The following is a 19279-nucleotide window of genomic DNA, read 5'->3' as shown; positions in this document are numbered from 1 at the left end:
ACCAGAGAGGAAGCAGATGGCTGGGGACAGGTGGGCCAAGAGCATGCAGAGTGTCTACTTCATGTGGGTTTCTCACGCTGGCTGTACTCTTGCCCCAAGAGCAGGGAAGTTACAGTGCAAAACCGCAGGCCCCGCCCGAGGATGCTCCTGGGGCATGGCCCCCGCCCAGATGCCACTCCCTATTTGGCTCGGGAGGTGAGCCCGCCACTGCCCACTGCTTCCAATCATTACTCCGAATGGGGCACTTTAAATATGCGTAGGCGCGGCACATTGTGTGACCCAGGACCAGTCCGTAGGGAGGGAGGCAGTATCTATATAAAGTGTGGAGGGTAGGTGGAGAAGGGTTAACCGAGTGGAGGAGAAAAGGTGGTGGGCAGGGGTCTGCAGCCCCTGGTTGGCAGCGCGGTGAGTTGTTTCTCTGAGGCTCTCCCGCAGCTTCTGCACTAGGAGCGCAGATCCGAGAATGTAGGGGCATTCCGGAGGCAAACGACCCACCATGAAGAGGCTGGCACTTTTTGACTGAAATAGGGAAAATGTCCTGGGCCTCCAGTCTTGAGGAAGGCGAATTCTCCTAAGTGCCTCAGGGTCACTGCCAACTTCCACTGACAGTCTTGTTTTAAGAGCGGAAGTCTTGTCTGAATTTATTAATCTCCGGCTTGGTCCCTAACCCCAGGACTTTTCTGAACGGGATAGGTGAGCTCTGCACAGTTATTGAGCCCTCTCTGCTCGCCATGTTTTCTTGGGGGTTGAACTGTTTATCCGTGCTGGGGGCTGCAGGCACTGCTCTCTTATGTGCCGGTCTGCTGCTTGTTCTGGCTCAACACCTCTGGACCCTCCGCTGGACACTGAGCCGGGATCGGGCCTCCGCCTTGCCCCTACCCAAGGGCTCCATGGGCTGGCCATTCTTCGGTGAAACGCTGCACTGGTTGGTTCAGGTGAGCAGTTTTATCATTCAGCAATGCCCCCCCCCCCTTTCTTCTCTCATCTGAAGGGCACTCTTGGTTCTCAGGGCACTTCATAAGCATTCCCTTGCCCAGGATTCTGATGAGTACTAAAAAGGTTGCCATTGCCTAGCTATTCTGTTCCTTCTAAGAGACCCCATGTCCCCGATTTAAACCCTTCTGATAAACCGTGGGTGTAAACTAGGGGCTTAGGGGGCGTTTGAGGGGCATTTGAGGAACGTGGTACCTACAATCTTGCAAGCCAGACCGAAAAGCCGAACCACATCTCAGCCTTGCGCTCTTGGGCACTCATTTCCAATCTAAGCCACAATCTTATTTTACCAGTGGGCGTCTACTTTCCCGTAGTGTAGCTGAGAAGCCCATTTGGAATTTTTTTTTTTTTTTTGTAATGTGACAGCCTGGGACAGGGGAGTTGTTAGGAAGAAGCAGTTGGGATGTCCGGGATGGATCTTCAGCCCTGCTGGCACAGAGGCCCTTCAAGTTCCGCCTTGCTTGCAGGGCCCTCGTTTCCACAGTTCCCGCCGCGAGCGCTACGGGACAGTGTTTAAGACGCACCTTCTGGGCAGGCCAGTGATCCGCGTGAGCGGCGCGGAGAACGTGCGCACCATCTTGCTGGGCGAGCACCGCCTGGTGCGTAGCCAGTGGCCACAGAGCGCGCACATTCTGCTAGGTTCGAACACACTCCTCGGCGCGGTTGGCGAGCCCCATCGGCAACGGCGGAAGGTGAGGGGAAAACCAAAGGAAGTAAGATCCGTGGTGCTTGCGGTGAGCCAGACCAGGGTCTCCGCTATAAAGGAACAGGTGGCCCCAGGCAAGTCTCGTTAAATTTCCGGAGTTTGAATTGTAAAGTAAGGGCAGGGCTACGAGTCCTTTATTCCAGATCTTCTGTAACAGGTGCTAACAGTTTTGGGGATTCAGATTTAAGAGGGTTCAGGGACGACTTTGTGGAACAGCTAACATTTGGAGCCTAGATGGATGGGAGGGACTCTGTACATCAAAGTGGAGGAAACTAAGCCAGCAAGTTTAGGCCTGTGCGTCTCAGAAGAGGAAAAAGGGACTGGACTTTCCCTTCAGGCTGCGGAGTCGCGGAGCACAAGAGGCCAGCCTGCCTTGCGCTCATCTGCGCTCCCTACAGGTCCTGGCGCGCGTGTTCAGCCGCCCGGCTCTGGAACAATTCGTGCCACGGCTGCAGAGGGCGCTGCGGCGAGAGGTGCGCTCCTGGTGCGCCGCCCGAGGACCGGTAGCTGTGTACGGGGCAGCCAAAGCGCTCACCTTCCGGATGGCCGCTCGCATCCTCCTGGGTCTGCAACTGGACGAAGCGCGATGCACTGAGCTGGCCCAGACCTTTGAGCAGCTGGTGGAAAACCTCTTCTCACTGCCTTTGGACGTGCCCTTCAGCGGCCTGCGCAAGGTAATGCTGTCCCAGACCAGGGCTCCAGAGGGTCTCCCAAGCCAGACGGGGTACCTTGGACCCAGGGCGTGGCCCAGCGTACGATGGGGTGGTGGTTGGTGAAGATCAGGGCAGCATCTTTTCGGACACACTGTGACACGGGGCAGGCCTCATGCCAGTGTATCCTTCTTGAGTTTGGGTCTAGTGGCAGGCATCCAGACAGGCGGTTCATCCTTTCTCAAAGTGCCTGGAGTCTCTTTGGAAGTCCTATGGAAGGTTGGCACTGCGGAAGGCGCGGGAGCCGGAGGGCCGAGACAAGCCTGGCGCCAGGTCTGATCTAGGGGATGATCCCGGCCGGCGGCCCTGGGCCGGCTGGTTTCCGGACCAGAAAAGAAAGGCCTTTTCCGAGTGATGGGCGGGGCCCTAGAACTAAAGGAATCTGGGTCCTGCCTTCTCTCTCCCTCTGCCGTAGAGCGTCCAGTCACTTGAATAAAAATAATAATCTGAAAAGAATCTTGTTGCGTGCTGGTCACCTTGCATACATTTTCTGGTTTAGTCCTTGCAACCCGCCAAGTGTTATTCTCATCTTGTTGGCAAGCAGGCCTCCTGGAAGTCACGAGACAAGCAAGAACACAATCGAGATCTGAACGAGATTCTTCTGGCTACAAAACTCAAGAGTTCCCTTTCAATGCTTCCCCAGCGGGATGTTTTGATTGGTCTTGCTTCCTGAACTCTGGAGAGTCATCCCTGACCCTTTTGTCCAAACCCCTGACAGCAGCTAACGTGCCTAATGTGCCTCCTTTTCTTAGCACTGATGCTCACTGCCTTACCTGAGTTCAGGGAAGGGGAGTGGCTAAGTGCAGCTTGCCGGTTCTGTGCCAGGTATGGGCACTGCCACTGTGTGAGGGTACAAGTGTTTGACCCTTCAGTGCTTTGTGTTCTGCCCCCTGCCCTCGGGGGTGACATTAACTGCCTTGCCAGAGGGTGCTGGTGATAATTATCAAGACAGGGTAGTGTTTGTAGATAGTGAATAAATCTATAACAATTTATTGAGCCATGCCTACCACATGCTATGGGTGTAGCTAAGCTGAGACTAACACCAAAATCTAGGTGAATCGAGGTAGCCAAGCCTGGCTCTTGAGTCTTCCCACCCCATCTGCCCTCTCTCCCTGTACATCAGGGCATCCGGGCCAGGGACCAGTTGTATCGGCACCTGGATGAGGCCATTGCTGGGAAGCTTCATGAGGAGCAGGCAGCAGAGACAGGTGATGCCCTGCACCTGATCATTACCAGCTCCAGGGAGCTGGGCTATGAGCTCTCTGTGCAGGAGTTGAAGGTAGGTGATGGGAGGCCACTCCTCCCTCTCCCCACTTTCCTTCCCCAGAGATCCCGCCACGCATCCGCATCCATCCCCAGTCATGTCCTGTTTAACGCCACTTGGAGGCACAGACACACTTCAGGGTGAAAAAGAAGGGCCTGGGTTCCAGTCATGACTCTGCCACATCTGCCAGCGGTGACTCCTTGGACTATATTCATTCTTCCAGCAGCACCAAAACCTAAGTCTGGCCTTACAGGTTCTGGATCTAGATAGCTCTCCTCTTGGCCCCTTCGACACCCCAGTCTCTTCCTGCCTCTGCTGTCTTCCTACCTATGAATCGTGCTTTTCCCCTCTGCACTCTGAGGCTCACGATCAAACTCTGCATCCTCAGAACTACATTTCCCCTTGCCAAATCAATACTCCTTTTTTTATTTGGCACCTGACACCTCGACCTGCCCGTTTTGCCCCTGCTGTAGAGCCCTGTAGAATTAGAATCCCTTCCCACATAGGCAGAGCATGCATAGTGGGTGGCTGGGAGCCCTGCTTCATGGTATGAGGGTCAGGGACATTCAGAAATGTGAAGACTTCAGTTCCCCGTGAGTTACTCTAGTTCTTGTAATGAGAATGGAAAGATCTCCATTCTTCTTGAGGGGTGTGAAGTTCAAAGGCACCAAATGCTGGGGGGGGGTGTTCTACAGACCTTGAGCCCTGGGGAGCTGAGTACCTGAGACAGTCCTGGCCTATGAAGGGAAGTAGCACACACGGAAGTGGGTAGTTCATGCGAACTAGGAGTAACAAGACCCTGGAGAAGGGGCCCATTGGCTAAGCTGGGCAGGGAGGATGTCTGGGCTCTGCGATCTCCATCTCAGCCTCATTTTGTTCAAGGTAGGACCAGCAGTTGGTCTCCAACAAGGTCATATTTCAGTCCACAAAGATTATCATGTACGTGTTCAGTGCCAGATTCTGGGCTGGGGTGCAGAATGGGTGCCATCTGTTTCAGGGTCTAGGCTGAGTGGGTGCGTAACTCTCACCTTGTGGTCTCAGAAAACGCATGCACAAGCCCTGGTGCTGCGCTGAAGAAAGGTACTTAGGCAGGTGGTGGCGCCTGCCAATGCCCTTCAGCAAAGCAGGACAGAAAAGGTAAGCAAGAAGGTAAAGCCTCTCCGGGCTTTGGAGCTGGTGCCGGACTGCAGGTGCCTCTGTTTGAAGCATCACGGGGTGGGGGCGGTGAGGGAACAGAGAGAGAACGGGGTGGGGGTGGGGGATCAAACCACAGACTCCCTGCTGGAACTTCTAGCTCTAGGGACCTGGAGCCTGCCCAGAACCTCAGTTTTCAACCTCCTAAAATGAGAGCAGCAATTGCTCCCCACGGGGTGAGGTGAGAGTCTCACAAGTTAATATATTTAAAGCACTAAAAATAACGCACAGAATTGAACATCCCTGTATCGCTTCTGAGAGCTCGTCCAAAGCGGGTGTGTGTAGATGCACGGCTTTGCCTATTGCTCAACAGGACTTTTCCAAGTGATAGACCTGAGTTTTGACCGATTTCACAGCCCTGAGCATAGCCGCCCGGGGCAGGGCATCAAGGTGCTAGTCTGAACACACGAGATCAGTTTGGACGCTTTTCACAGTGGGTTCAGAACCGCCCGGCTGTCTTGCAGGAGTCGGCTGTGGAGCTCCTCTTCGCGGCCTTCTTCACCACGGCCAGCGCAAGCACGTCGCTCATCCTGCTGCTTCTGCAGCACCCGGCGGCCATCGCCAAGATCCAGCAGGAGCTGTCAGTGCAGGGGCTGGGGCAAGCGTGCGGCTGTGCATCCCAGGCCACAGGGCCCAGACTGGATTGCAACTGTGAGCCGGACCTTAGCCTGGCGGCGCTGGGCCGTCTGCGCTACGTCGACTGCGTGGTCAAGGAGGTGCTTCGCCTCCTACCGCCGGTGTCCGGGGGCTACCGCACTGCGCTGCGAACCTTTGAGTTGGACGTAAGTGCGCCGCGCAGCGGGTCTCTGGATGCTTGCAGCGAAGCTGGGCTGGGAGAAGGGCAGGGAGATTAGCGCAGAGATCTCTTTCCCTTACCAGGGCCTCAGTTTTTCCCTCCTGTAACTGTAAAATGGGCGGAGTCCTATTCTATTCCCCCGGACTCTCCTTCCTTCAACCCCACTAGAGAGATGCAAAGCCTGGTGCCTGAAGGACTGGCGAAGTTAGAAATGTTATACAGAAGTAGGAATACTTATATATAAAGTATACTTCAGCTTTTGTTAGCGATCCAGCTAGAACGGAATTTTAGAACGCTGACATTTTTGCCTGAACCGCGCTCCTCGCAGCCAGTGTGTGTAGCTGGGAAGCAAAGAACTATTTCTCTAGTTTCCCCACGAGACTAAAGAACCAGCCACTGTTACCTGTCCAGGACTCGCGCTTAGGCAATATACCTGCAAAATGCAGCAGCCTTAATACAAAGAACAAAATCTTAATGGTTTCATCAGGCTGCCCTTGACTGGACAAGGTTAAGAACTAGGCCTGACTGCATCTTAGAACAATGGGGACAGTTCTCCCTTTATTGGGGGTCTCAGTTTAGCTTCTGGGAGGGCGTTATTTTTTTTTTGGGAATGTTTGATGAACTGGCAGCTTTGGAGATTGGGGAGTTCACACTGTAGAGCTTGAGGATCTCTGCCTGAATGGCTTTGCTCCAGTATTTGGGGGGGGCACTGAAAAAGGAGGGGTTCCGTGCAGAGAGGAGGTACCAAGACCAAGGAGTGAAGCTAGGAGATCTCTAGTGTTGGGTGATCCCAGCCAAAGGGCTGGAACAAGAGCGTGCCACAGCGGGAGAGCTGCCAGCCAAGGGCTGGTGTTCAGAAGTGTGCTTAAACTTGATCCCGCTGTGCTGCTGTGCCCAGTGAACAGCGAGGGCAGCAGAGGACCCGGCAGCTTCCAGGGCTGTAGGTGGAGCACAGGGCAGGTCGTCGTCGTCGTCGTCGTCGTCCTCCTCCTCCTCCTCCTCTTCCTCCTCCGTACAGACGGGAAACAGGAAACAGAACTGGAGAGGAAAGAACTTTCTTTGGGCGATTCCAGTGTGTTCTGTCCCACTAGCGAGAACCAGAATAGTAATGACCTTCCACAGGCTCAGGCTTCAGAAAACTGCCATCTTTGGAGGGACAGTTGATATTGTTGTTCAGGGATTGGAAGACCCAGGAAAAAACCCAAGGGTCTGGGAATGTCGGTCAGTGTTCCTAGTGTGAGCCTGGGCCTGAGTTGACAATACCTAGCAGGTGGCCAGAGAGGATGGATGGGAGGGTGGAGTGGACAAAGAGGTGTGCATCTTCTAAAGGGTAAAGCAGTGTCGCGTTACTGTGTGGAGGTGAAGTGGGAAGGTGGGGAAGTCTTCAGTTAAATGCAGGGAAGAGTTTTCTAATTCAGCTGTCCCAGGGGAGCGACGGTTCCCTGCTTCAGCCCAGGCAACTGGTAGCTACAGTCTTACAGTGCAAGTCTCCTGTGTCAGAAGAAAACAGACAGACAACAAACTCATAATATTCAAATTCATGGGCACTAATGTGTGTCAGTCTCCTTTTGAAATTTTCTCAACAACGTGGATATTTTTTATTCTTACTTTCTCGACTAAGCACAAGCATTCCAAGATCTTACAGCTCATTAGGAAGGCATAGAAACTGCAAAGCAGATATTTTGCCTTCGGGGTTAGTTAATCACAGGCCCCTGGAGGTTTACTTGGCACATCTGGGGAAGAGAGGTGAGGCGGGGGTTGGCTCTGGCGATTTCCCGGTGCTTAGCGATCAAGTCGGGTCCCCTCACTTCTCAGGGCTACCAGATCCCCAAAGGTTGGAGCGTGATGTATAGCATCCGAGACACGCACGAGACAGCTGCTGTGTACCGTAGCCCGCCCGAGGGCTTTGATCCGGAGCGCTTTGGCGTGGAGGGTAAGGACGCGCCGGGCTCCTGCGGCCGCTTCCACTACATCCCCTTTGGCGGCGGCGCACGCAGCTGCCTGGGCCAGGAGTTAGCGCAGGCGGTGCTGCAGTTGCTCGCCGTGGAACTGGTGCGCACGGCGCGCTGGGAGCTGGCTACACCTGCCTTTCCGGTCATGCAGACTGTGCCCATCGTGCATCCAGTGGACGGGCTGCGACTATTTTTTCACCCTCTCACGACTTTGGGTGCAGGGGATGGGTTGCACCTCTGATTCGCTGCTCCTCTAGCCTTAGCTTGCCCCGTGGCTGCCGCGCACACCCAGCGCTGGCCATCTTCAGCGCACTAGGGCCTCATCGCACGCTCATTTAAGTAGTCTTGGGTTTAACAAATGCTCACCAGACAATTCTGTGCTAGATTGGAATGAGTATTAGACTGAGTCACGCCCCTACCCACCCACCCCCACCCTGCGTTGGAGAAGCCCTGGGCTTGGGGAAGGAGAGCAGCGAGGCGAGCGCGGGAAGCATGCTTCACACTGTAGGCCTTCCAGGATCTCAAGGAGCCAGCGGCGGAGAGAACCTATCTCCACTAGATGAAACCTGGCTTCACCTTCCTGTGGCAAGTTTGGCAAGAAACTTGGGGCCCTGGCGGCAGCAGCGGCAGTGGTGATGGTTGGGTGTTCGTATCAAACCAGAGGAGAATTTACAATTTATTTTTAAGTTAGCAGAGATACCAGGGTATCCCTGACACTCTCAGCAATTGCCCTCAGGCTTCTAGAGCCTTGGCAGAAATCAAGTACCATGGGTGCTTCCAGGGCTCCAACTGGCTCAACATCAGCAGATTCTGTTAGAGACTCTGAAGAGAGAAATTCCTACTTCAAGATTACAGAAGAGAATATCTTCTCTGGAGCTGTCTCTAACTCTGGTTTATGTGAGGTTGAGACATAATCCCTTCATTGAGATAAACAAGAGATTTGAGATATTTGTACTGAAACAGGAAGGCCAAGAAATAACATTTCCTGCCAGTGGTTGAGTAAGGAGGCTGGGGTGGCGAGGGGTGCGGGTGTGTGTGGTACAGAGCGGTACCTGAAGGACCGACCCATTGTAGCCCATACCCGGAGGGTCTGGAAGCTTGGCTGCCCAGCCCTGCTTCCCTCTGGGCCACAGATCTGGATTCTGGGTTTAGATTATCTCCGCAACATCGGCTTGCAGAGTTGCTCTGCTGCTGCTTCCCTCTCCTCACTATTACCAAGGAGAAACTGCGGATCAAAGAACCTGGGGCCTCTACCACCGAGGAGCCACTGCGGTCCTGCACCCCCTCTTCCATCACTCAACCCTCCGCCCTCCCTCTGAGCCCGTGCCACCCGTGGAACTCAGTCCTTGCGCTTTTCACAGCCTGCCTGTCCTTTCCAGTTCAGAGATTTCCACCACCGTTTAAATCAAAATCACTATCATCCTGCCATCCTTCCCAAACCCCTCCTTCAACCTGCCACCCACATTCCCACACTCCTGGGCAAGAGGATGTAACTGATGAGCCAGGGAGCCTGCAACCTGGCCGGGGCTGCCTTCAGGAGGAAATTGGTGGCCTCCCGACCTTATGCTTAAAGTGGATCCTGGGGCCTGAAGTCAAGGGGGACATAAGTAGGTACTTGAAGGTGAGCAGCTGTTGGGATTCACACCACCATACCCCCTATACAGGCTAGTCAATCACCCACAGCTGCTCAGAGTAAAGGCCAGGGCCTGAGCTCTACAGGCACCAGGGGGAGCAAAGGCATTGCGGTGCAGGCCTACAACCTTGGGCATCTAAGAAACCTGCGTCTGGATGAGGAGGCCAAAAGACCCTGCTTCAAAGCTGATTGTGATTTGGGGAGAAAAAAACAGGGGAGGTGCCTTTCAGAAGCCTGTGGACAAACTGGTTCAAAGAGACTTGTTGACTCGCTTTGGGGTACGGGGTACGGACCGACTATAAACACATGAAAGTGGCTCCAGTTTTTCTGTTTCCCTTCATTCCATCATACTATTGAGGGACACGTAGGTTTCTAGTTTAGCAACTGCACATTCGTAGGGAAAGACCAGCTGTAGTTCTTGCCCCTTGAGCTTCCGATGTTTACAGAAGGAGGCAGACAATAAATAAACCAGCAAAACAAAACAAGAATGCTCAGTGGTGTGAAATATAGAGAAATCACCACCACCAAACCCAAAACAAAACAGGCCTTTAACTCAGAGTGAATCTAAATGCTGACATTTGGGCAAGGGACCCCGTCTGAGGTGACATAGGCGTTTGTCCACTTTGGCCTCAGTCCCCAAGCAGCATTGGGGACAGCAGCAGGTATAGATGCCAGAGACCAGAGGGAGAGCTAAAAGGGGGCTGAAGGGAGAGTCCAGGAGGAGCGTGTGCTGGTCGTTTGATTCCTGTAGCAAAAGCAAAACAACAGAAACGAGGGCCACCACAAACCTGATCCCACCGCTCCCAACCCTTAGCAATAGGAAAACTGGCCAACTTTTGGTTTCTCAGCGAGCCAACCTCCCCTTCCCCACCCACCACCATCCAATAAAGTCTGGGGTAGTTCCTAGATCAAAATTCCTATTGGGCTGGTAATTTATTGATCCCCCTCCCCCTTGAAGTTTTTAAACGATCTTGCATTCTAACATTTAGTGTTTCCCTGCCAGGCGCCCCGCGGATCTTGATGACCAGTTAAATTTTTTTCAATTTATTTTTTTAAGTACTAGGTTTTCACCCTGTAGCCATTTCCAGCGTGCGAGCGGGGCTCCTCTTTTGACCTAGCGTGCGCTGAACTTGGTGGGGTTGCCCGGCAGAGTTCACTGGGATGTCACGGTCCGGCCTGCAGGGGTCACAGGCGGGTCAGGCTAAAGGATTGGGACCGGGCCCCAGGTCACGCCCCCGCTGGCCGATTTTTGCACACCGGTCGGAGGCGCTCTCCAGAAAGGGGCGGGCGGAGATTTCTGAGAATTACCTCCAGCACAGTCTGTCCGCGTTCCTGCCAGTGCAGAAGCTGGGATGCAGTTCTTACAATAACCAAATCATTACACGATATGACAGCGGCAGCGCACGCCTCTCGAGAGCCTCTGAAACACTGAACAGAGTTATGAGGAGCCACTGAATCTCCGAAATACAACCCGTAGGCATCCTGGCTTAGAGAGTCGCCAGGTTTGTACAGGTCCTCACGACGTTTGCGGCTATTTTGTGACTCCCCCCGGGGGCGGGGGCGGGGGTGGGTGTCATTTGGGGACCACCACTGGCAGGCCACATATTGAACAGCTTTAGTTTTTCATCTTCAATGGACTCTTCCCAAGGGGTGCGGGTGTGCTTTTGCTAGATCCCGTGTTCAGGTCTAAACAAACACGCTTCATTCTGTTTGTTTTCCACGCCGCTGGTAAGTTCAGTGCCCAAACCAAGGCAGTGTATGGCACTGGCTGAAGCTATGCGGCTGGCAGGAGATCACGGGAAGCCCAGAGTGTGTGTGCTTGCATCCCACAGCTCAGTATTGGCTGCAGGAACTGAGACTTGCTCCCCAATACCGATTCCCTTTAAGTTCCCTATGGCTGGTGGCAGAAGCATAGGGTCAAATAGCCATCTTACCAGGGTCTCTGGCTTTTCTTTGGGTGGGATCTGGGAGACTGGAGAAAGGTTCTGAAGTCTTGAAGCCCGACCGTTCTATAAATGTAGCCATTTGGAAGCAGAAGCCCTCTTTGGGAACTCACAGCTGCCTTGAGGTGTAGACAGAGTGGAAACAGTGGAAAAGATAGCCTTCTTCCTAAGGAAGGGACACAGACAGGAGGAAGCCTGCTAGCTCGCCCAAGAGTCAGGCACTCCGAAGTGGAACGGGACTCCTGGGTTTCCTCCCTCTGTCTTCCTCCCCTTATCTGCCTGGACCAGGGGCCCTCTTCCTGGCTGCCTGGCTGGGTTTGCTAGCCCCAGGGCCATAGGATTTGAGCCAGCTTGGCGGTATTACCACAGCTGGGCACCGACTTTGGAGCCTCTGGGCTCTTTAGTACACCACTGGGCTACAGAGTAGGGAAATCGGGCTTGTGCAAGGCTGCTCCTGGGGTCCCAGAGATCCGAAGGCTTTCTTGCAATTGAATCCTAAAGCACCTCTTCCCAAGACTTCATGCGCTGGCTCACTTGCGGGATCCACGATCTGTCAGTCGTACTTGACCTCCGATGCTCTGGCTTGGACCCTAGCCCTGGAATCTTCTTAGGATCCTCACACATCAGGAAGTGTTTGGGATCTCATTTACCCAACCTGTGGGTCAAGTCCACTGAATGGTGATTTCTGAACACGCTCTCCAAGCCGTGCGGCGCCATTGAATGGAAAGTCAGGAAGGCTGCTTTGGGCTGGGGCAGCCCGTAGGACAACCAAAAGACAGCTAGAAAGTCCAGGACTCCAAAGTCCCAGATCCACAACCCGCTCCCCCCAGCTCTCCACCGCTCCCTGCTGACTCGGAGCTCCGCACACCCGGGATAGGGGAGGCGGTGTTCCTAGCCCCGCACCCCAGGAGGCGCGCTCCCGGGGAAGCCGCCAGTGCGCCGCCTCTGCCTGAGCGCGGAACAAACGGTTAAAGATTTTGGGCAGCGCCTCGCGGGGGGAGGAGCTAGGGGCCCGATCCGCAATTAAAGATGAACTTTGAGTGAACTAATTTGTCTGACCAAGGTAACGTGGGCAGTAACCTGGGCGGCCTATAAAGAGGGCGCGCGGCGGGGTTCGGAGCGAGGGCGGCGGCGGCAGGTGGCGCGGAGGCTGCTGCGTGCCATGGGGCTCCCGGCGCTGCTGGCCAGTGCTCTCTGCACCTTCGTGCTGCCGCTGCTGCTCTTCCTGGCAGCAACTAAGCTCTGGTACCTGTACTGTGTGAGCAGCCGCGACCGCAACTGCGCCCTCCCTTTGCCCCCCGGGACCATGGGCTTCCCATTCTTTGGGGAAACCTTACAGATGGTGCTGCAGGTAAGGGAACTCGGGAAGGGACCTGAGGATTTCCCGGAGGATTTTCCGCCTCAACTCTGGGCCTGGGCTGAAGCTGGGATAAGTGTCCTTGCGAGGGAGGCGACTACGGCTAAAAGAGGGGCGAGACGGAGACCAGATGCTCCCCGGCGCCCCCTCACGCGGTTTGCCGGTCTCTCTCTTCCACCTCACTCTCAGCGGAGGAAGTTTCTGCAGATGAAGCGCAGAAAATACGGCTTCATCTACAAGACGCATCTGTTTGGGCGGCCCACGGTGCGGGTGATGGGCGCGGATAACGTGCGGCGCATCTTGCTAGGGGAACACCGGCTGGTGGCGGTGCAGTGGCCTGCGTCCGTACGCACCATCCTGGGCTCCGGATGCCTCTCCAACCTGCACGATTCGTCTCACAAGCAGCGAAAGAAGGTGAGGGTGAGGTGACAACGCCTTGGATAGCAGGGAGATCTCAGTCTTTGGCTTGGTTCAAATAGATGTTGATGAGGGTTAGCCATAGGAGGTGGGGACTAGGACCCTTTCTGAGATCCACTTTAGGTTTCCACGCCAGCACGTGTGTAGGACTGGAGGCTCTGGAGGTCCTGGAAGGGTACTCGGGAAGGCGAGATGGGGTGTGTGTGAAGGGGAAGAGGTTTGTAATCTCTCTACTGCTGGGGGATCAGGTGATTATGCAGGCCTTCAACCGCGAGGCACTCCAGTGCTATGTGCCGGTGATCGCCGAGGAGGTGGGCAGTTGTCTGGAGCAGTGGCTAAGCTGCGGCGAGCGCGGCCTCCTGGTCTACCCCGAGGTGAAGCGCCTCATGTTTCGCATAGCCATGCGCATCCTGCTGGGCTGCGAGCCTGGTCCGGCAAGCGGCGGCGGGGAGGACGAGCAGCAGCTAGTGGAAGCCTTCGAGGAGATGACCCGCAATCTCTTCTCTCTCCCCATTGACGTGCCCTTCAGCGGGCTGTACCGGGTAAGGGCAGTTGGCGGAGTTGGAGCGAGGGGCGCGCAAGACTGGCGTCCGCTCACTGCCCTGCTGTCTCCGCGCTCAGGGCGTGAAGGCGAGGAACCTTATTCACGCGCGGATCGAGGAGAACATTCGTGCCAAGATCCACCGGCTTCGGGCTGACGAGCCCCAAGAGGACTCGTGCAAGGACGCACTGCAGCTCTTGATTGAACACTCATGGAAGAGGGGAGAGCGGCTGGATATGCAGGTGACTAGCTATTTCAGAAGGTGCCAAGGTTGGGGGGGGGGGGTGTCTCTGGCTTTCCAGAACATTTCCTGAGGGGGCGGGCGGTCCAAAATCGCTGTCAGGAGCCCAGGTTCTCCAGGGTGGACAGCCTACTCAGACTGCACTGAGGAATCCTGAGGGTTAACGCTAGATCTGGAGAGCTGTAAAAGAAAGCGGGTGGCTGTACAACTAGAATGGTTCTTAGGTTCAAAGGGAAAGTCTCATTTGCAAAGTTTTAAAGAACATTGGGAGGCATTAATAAAACCAAGGTCAAGGAAGAGTAAAATTAAGGGGGTTTTTGCATTTTGTTTGCTCTCTTTGACTTTCTATGAGCAAAGCATTTTTTCCCTGCAATCTTCCGTTCAGTATTCTCAGTTTGGTTCTGTAACGGTGCTGTAAAACTGCACGCAGATCTGAATAAACTTCCGTTTTTATCCCTAGGCACTAAAGCAGTCTTCAACAGAGCTCCTCTTTGGTGGCCATGAAACCACAGCCAGTGCAGCCACATCGCTGATTGCTTACCTAGGACTCTACCCACGGGTTCTCCGGAAAGTCCGAGAGGAGATAAGGAGTAAGGTAAGAGGATTCTAGAGGTTCCCTACTGCCCTAGCCCCCCCCCCCCCCCACTTCCCATTAAGAAACTTTGCTTCCTACACCCGGTACTATGAAAGGGAAGGATCAAGGGCAAGGGGGCTTGTGGTTTTAAAAGGGCAGTTCTTTGTGCTAAGATCTCTTTTGGGCAGAGTTTGACCCTGTGTTCCTGCACCTCCTCCACCTTTCACAGAACTGTAGAGATTACTAGGCTCTCCTTTGGTGGATATTTGCCCACTCAAGAAAATGAATAGCGTGGCTAGTGCCATAGCTGATGGGGTGGGCAGTGTTGGTGAGGGGACACCTGGTGAGCAACATTCCAGGCTGAAAAGAGGTGGTGGGTTTGGGCTGAGGAAGTGTGGAAGTGATTGGTCATTAGCTGCTATTTCCCTGGTATCCTCTCCCATCCAGAAGCCTTAGGGTTCAAGCAACAGTTAGTCCTGTTGACATCAGCTGGGCTGGTTTCACTGGGGTGCCCAAGAGTCATTCCCCTCTGTATCTGTTTTTGATAGGGCTTACTTTGCAAAAGCAATGAAGACAGCAAGCTAGACATGGAAACTTTGGAGCAGCTTAAATACACTGGGTGTGTTATTAAGGAGACCCTTCGGTTGAATCCCCCAGTTCCAGGAGGGTTTCGGGTTGCTCTGAAGACTTTTGAGTTGAATGTGAGTTCTCCTCCTTCCCATCCCCCACCCTGTCTGCTCTGCTGTGGTTCTGAGCCTTAGCTTCCCTGAGCAGAGTATCCCTGGGCTTACTGCCTTTGACACTGTATTGCACCATTCAGTAATGCGAATCAGGCCTTCAACTCGCCCTCCTCTCAACCCCAACCATATCCGTGATGACTTTTTGTTCTTGCAAGCTCAAGTCCGGCTTGCTGGTTCTTAGGATTTCCTAATTTTTCCCAGGGATACCAGATTCCCAAGGGCTGGAATGTTATTTATAGTATCTGTGACACACACGACGTGGCAGACAACTTCGCTAACAAGGAGGAATTTAACCCTGACCGCTTTATACCACCTCATCCCGAGGACGCGTCCAGGTTCAGCTTCATTCCGTTTGGAGGAGGCCTTCGGAGCTGTGTAGGCAAAGAGTTTGCAAAAATTCTTCTTAAGATATTTACAGTGGAGCTGGCCAGGCATTGTGACTGGCAGCTTCTAAATGGACCTCCTACAATGAAAACCAGCCCCACTGTGTACCCTGTGGACAATCTCCCCGCAAGATTTACCCACTTCCGGGGTGATGTCTGATGGGTATTTCAACTCTTGGACTTCTTTGAAGTATACGTGTTTTTTTTTATAGTGTCATGCTGCCTTTATTTAATTTCTAAATGTATAGTCTAATATTTATGTGTCTCTACTACAGCCCCATGGTCTTTAAATATTAAAATAATGAATTTGTATGATTTCCAAATAAAGTAAAATTAAAAAGTACTTTTCTTGCTTCTAAGATTCTTGTTGGCAAGCTGGCCATGGTGGTACATGGCTATAATCCCAGTACTTGGAAGGTAAGGGCAGGAGGAACAGACATTCAAGGCCAACTTGGGCTACAGAGATACTGTCTCTAAAGAAAAATCACACCAACAGAAATTCCCGTTAGGTAGAACTGATGTAGTTTGTGCAGTTAAAATGATTTAGAATGAAGCCATCGTTTCCCCCTCCATGTTAGAAAACATACATTATGTGTGTGCTGGTCCAAGGGTATTTTTGCAAATTCTTGTAAGATAGTTGAGATTCCACATTTTGAAACTTTACCAAGGCTAGTTAAGTTAAATTTATTTATTTACATTTTTATGGTGCTAGGGTTGGATTTAAGGCCTTACTTGTGTAGGGGAAATGCATTACCACTGAGGTACATCTCCCTGTTGTCAGCCCAAAGTTAATTTTAGATTCTTTTCCTTTTGTGCTTTTGGGAGTTGAACCTGGGACTGTTTTAGTTCTGTGATGTTGGTCGTTGACTTTACTGTAGAGAAGGATGGATCTGGGAAGGCAACAATGCTGGTGCATCGGGAAGCATCCTCTAGTGTACCAGGGCCAGCAATCTAACATCTCAGTTAGCATAGTTAGTGCACGTCCTAGAAAGGCAGAACTCTCTTTTGAAGCTGATGTTTTAGATAAGACAGAGCCAGTCACTCTGATTATGGCAGTTCTTGACCAAAATGAAACAAGAAAACTCCTGGCATGTCACCTTTCCTTAGAATTTGCTTCTGGAAACCGTGCTGGGAAAGACAAGGCTGCTTTAGATAAGCTGAGCCCAGGTTTTCTTTATTCAAGACCAGGCAGTAGGAACAGATTTAGCTCAGTGACAGATAAAGTTTTTATCTATCTCTGGCAATAGGGTGTGAGCCTGACGTGACTGATAAAATGGCCCAGTCATGACCCTGTGAACCTTGGCTAACCTCCTCGAAAGCACAGGTTTGTCACAGCTCTGACCCTGGCGTGGCCACATTTCTAAACTGAAGGCCGGACTCGATCCAGAAAGGTTAGCCACGGTGACTTGCTTATGCAAGCACATTCTCCATTTTGAAATGGCACAACCTGCTCATTGAACCTCTGACTGTTTGTAGGTTTTGGACTTTAAAATTGTCTTTACAATTTGAGAATTTGGCAATGCCACAGAAGCTGGGTGGTCTGACCTAGGTGTTTGAACAGCGTTCTGTCGACGATTAGACGTGCGTGTTCTACCTGACTTCAGTGTTTGGGCAGAACTTCTTATCGTTGGACTCTTCTGATATTTAGAGAACTTATTGAATAACCCACAATGCCTTACAGTAGCCTTACACTGCACCATGGAGAAATGAGATGGGCTGCCAATAGCTTCAGTATTCTCTAGCGTGACAAGATGGTCCATCCTCTCCGTAACGTTTGCCCTAGATCTTTGCAGATAGATTGAGCTAGCTCAAGGGCATCATGATTACAGATAATTTATACAAGACCATTTTAGGAAGATTTCAACATGGCATTTTGCTGGTGGGGGACTGCCTTTAACAACAAGTCTTTGGCGACTTGAGGACAGTGAACCCCCATAGCTGCATTCTAAAAGGGACTTGAGCCATATAATTCAAATTCTTAAAAGCCACCTTAACCCCCCACCCCCCGAACTTTGAGGAAGGTGCTCGTGATTTCTCAAGACTACCTTTAGCTCAGTTATATTGTCCAGAATCCACCTCAGAGGGACACCTCCAGCGCAGTCTCTGGTGATGCTGTGGGCACCGAGGTTAGGTGTGTGGTGTGAGCTGTATAAAGGACGTGAAGTGAGCCTAGCTCACACCTCTATGGACAAGCATGCTTATGGCACAAGTACGCGTGGGTCGGTGCCCTGGTGATGGCGAAAAGACGAAGACTTGGCCAAGACTGTGGGAAGAGGGCAATGACTACAGGAAATGGCCCTTGGGGCTCCCAGGGCTCCGTACAGCGATGGAGGGCTGCATTCGCTGTAGCTGTAGGTGGCTTACCACCTCCTTCCGGCAGGGTTTGCCTTTGTCGTTTCCGGTGTTTTGGTCTTCAGTCAGAGATGGGGTGCCACCGACCACAGATCATTATCAGGACAGGGATGTAAAGGGGAGGGCACCTATGTTCCGCAGGACTATAGTTACCTCTTTCTACTAGAGACCCAGAGAAGGAGATACACCAGGAGTTTGGGAATCAGGAAAGAGTTCTCGATGCTTCTCCTGCTGGCCCCTATCCTTTACCTAACAGATAGTAATATTTGCCTATTAGCTTTCCGATTTTCTGTAGCCAACTGAGGGATCACCATCTTCTAACTTCCTTTCCTGCCACCCCTTCTGTCTTTGCTACCGATCTTTCACAAGCAACAGGTGAATTGGGGCTCCACTTCCCCCCATGCCCTGTGTGGGTTCAGGGCATTTGCACTTTGCAAACCCCCACAGGTCCACAAGGGGGCGGTCTTCTCCCTTCTATGCCAAGCTCGGGGCTCTGTGGCTTTTCCACCAGTGTCCATGAAATCCAAAGTTGATACATTCTGGTTCAAGGCTGCTTTGAACCCTAGACAGCGAGAACCTGAAAAGCACCCGATGACTTAGCAAGGGCTCACGTACTCAAGGTTTACCGAACCCAGCCCGTCATTTGTTTCTAGAGGGAGCCACCAACAATCTGTAGACTCTGGGTTACAGTATTTCCCACGCTGCCCATATTTTGATCTATGCTAAATTACCCCAGTTTTCCAAAACCATGGGCAACTTAGTCAGTGACATAAATTCAATTCTGGAACCATCCCCTGAGAAAGAGCCCAATGGGGCTGTAGTCATTAAGAGTTCTTTCTGCCCTTGCAGAGGACCTGAGTGTGGTCCCCAGCACCCACAACCGGTAGCTCACCGCTGCCTCGGCTGCAGCTCCAGGAGATCTGATGACCTCTTCTGACCTCTTTCGGCCTCCATGAGCGCACACACAGCACCCAATACACATAATAAAAATAAAATAAATCTGTTTGTTTTGAAACAGGGGCTCATCGTGAAACCCTGGATAGCCTGGAGCTCGCTGTGTAGACCAGGCTGGCATCCAACTCAGAGATCTGCCTGCCTCAGCCTCTGGAACGGTAGGATTAAAGGTGGGTACTACACCTGGCAAAATAAAACCAAATCCAAAAAAAAAAAAAAAAAAAAAAGAGCTCTGTAGATGTTAGAGAGTTTGTGGTGGCTCCTACAAACAGCGAATCCAAACTGTTGTAAATACAAGTTCAGACCTGTTCTTCTGAACAGAGCACGTTTAGGTTGGCCATGGGAGGAGGGTGTCAAGGCCGCTCTGTGAAGAAACAGCTAGAGTCCTTTAGTGATGAAACCTGTGATCTGGTTAGGGAGCAAGCTCCCTGTCAGCCGGCACATTCAAATGGAAGCTGGGTGGGGAAGCTGTCTTAAATGGCTCCCCCATCCTCTTCCAAAGCTGAACAGTTGCAAAGCCCTGAACTTC

At 52.6% G+C, this 19279-nt stretch overlaps 2 protein-coding genes across 3 annotated transcripts; both read left to right on the top strand.

Annotated features, from left to right (window-relative positions):
- The first annotated feature begins 731 nt into the window (after positions 1 to 731).
- On the top strand, positions 732 to 7856 carry LOC130880632 (cytochrome P450 26C1). The gene is made up of 6 exons (XM_057779762.1): positions 732 to 935; positions 1461 to 1685; positions 2098 to 2373; positions 3533 to 3688; positions 5332 to 5649; positions 7479 to 7856. Exons 1-6 carry the CDS (start codon positions 732 to 734, stop codon positions 7854 to 7856), a joined length of 1557 nt encoding a protein of 518 aa, XP_057635745.1.
- Positions 7857 to 12221: 4365 nt separating this feature from the next.
- Positions 12222 to 15697, top strand: LOC130880127 (cytochrome P450 26A1). Of its 2 annotated transcripts, none has more exons than XM_057779002.1 (7): positions 12222 to 12542; positions 12738 to 12962; positions 13214 to 13507; positions 13587 to 13748; positions 14208 to 14342; positions 14870 to 15022; positions 15263 to 15697. In XM_057779002.1, exons 1-7 carry the CDS (start codon positions 12354 to 12356, stop codon positions 15602 to 15604), a joined length of 1500 nt encoding a protein of 499 aa, XP_057634985.1. In that variant the 5' UTR covers positions 12222 to 12353; the 3' UTR covers positions 15605 to 15697. The 2 variants fall into 2 exon arrangements, with proteins under 2 accessions (XP_057634985.1, XP_057634986.1); XM_057779003.1 differs by having other exon boundaries at positions 12226 to 12254.
- Positions 15698 to 19279: the final 3582 nt, after the last annotated feature.

This window comes from Chionomys nivalis, chromosome 8, assembly GCF_950005125.1.
Source record: "Chionomys nivalis chromosome 8, mChiNiv1.1, whole genome shotgun sequence".
NCBI classification, from domain to species: Eukaryota; Metazoa; Chordata; class Mammalia; order Rodentia; family Cricetidae; genus Chionomys; species Chionomys nivalis.
This window is presented reverse-complemented; position numbering and strand designations above follow the sequence as displayed.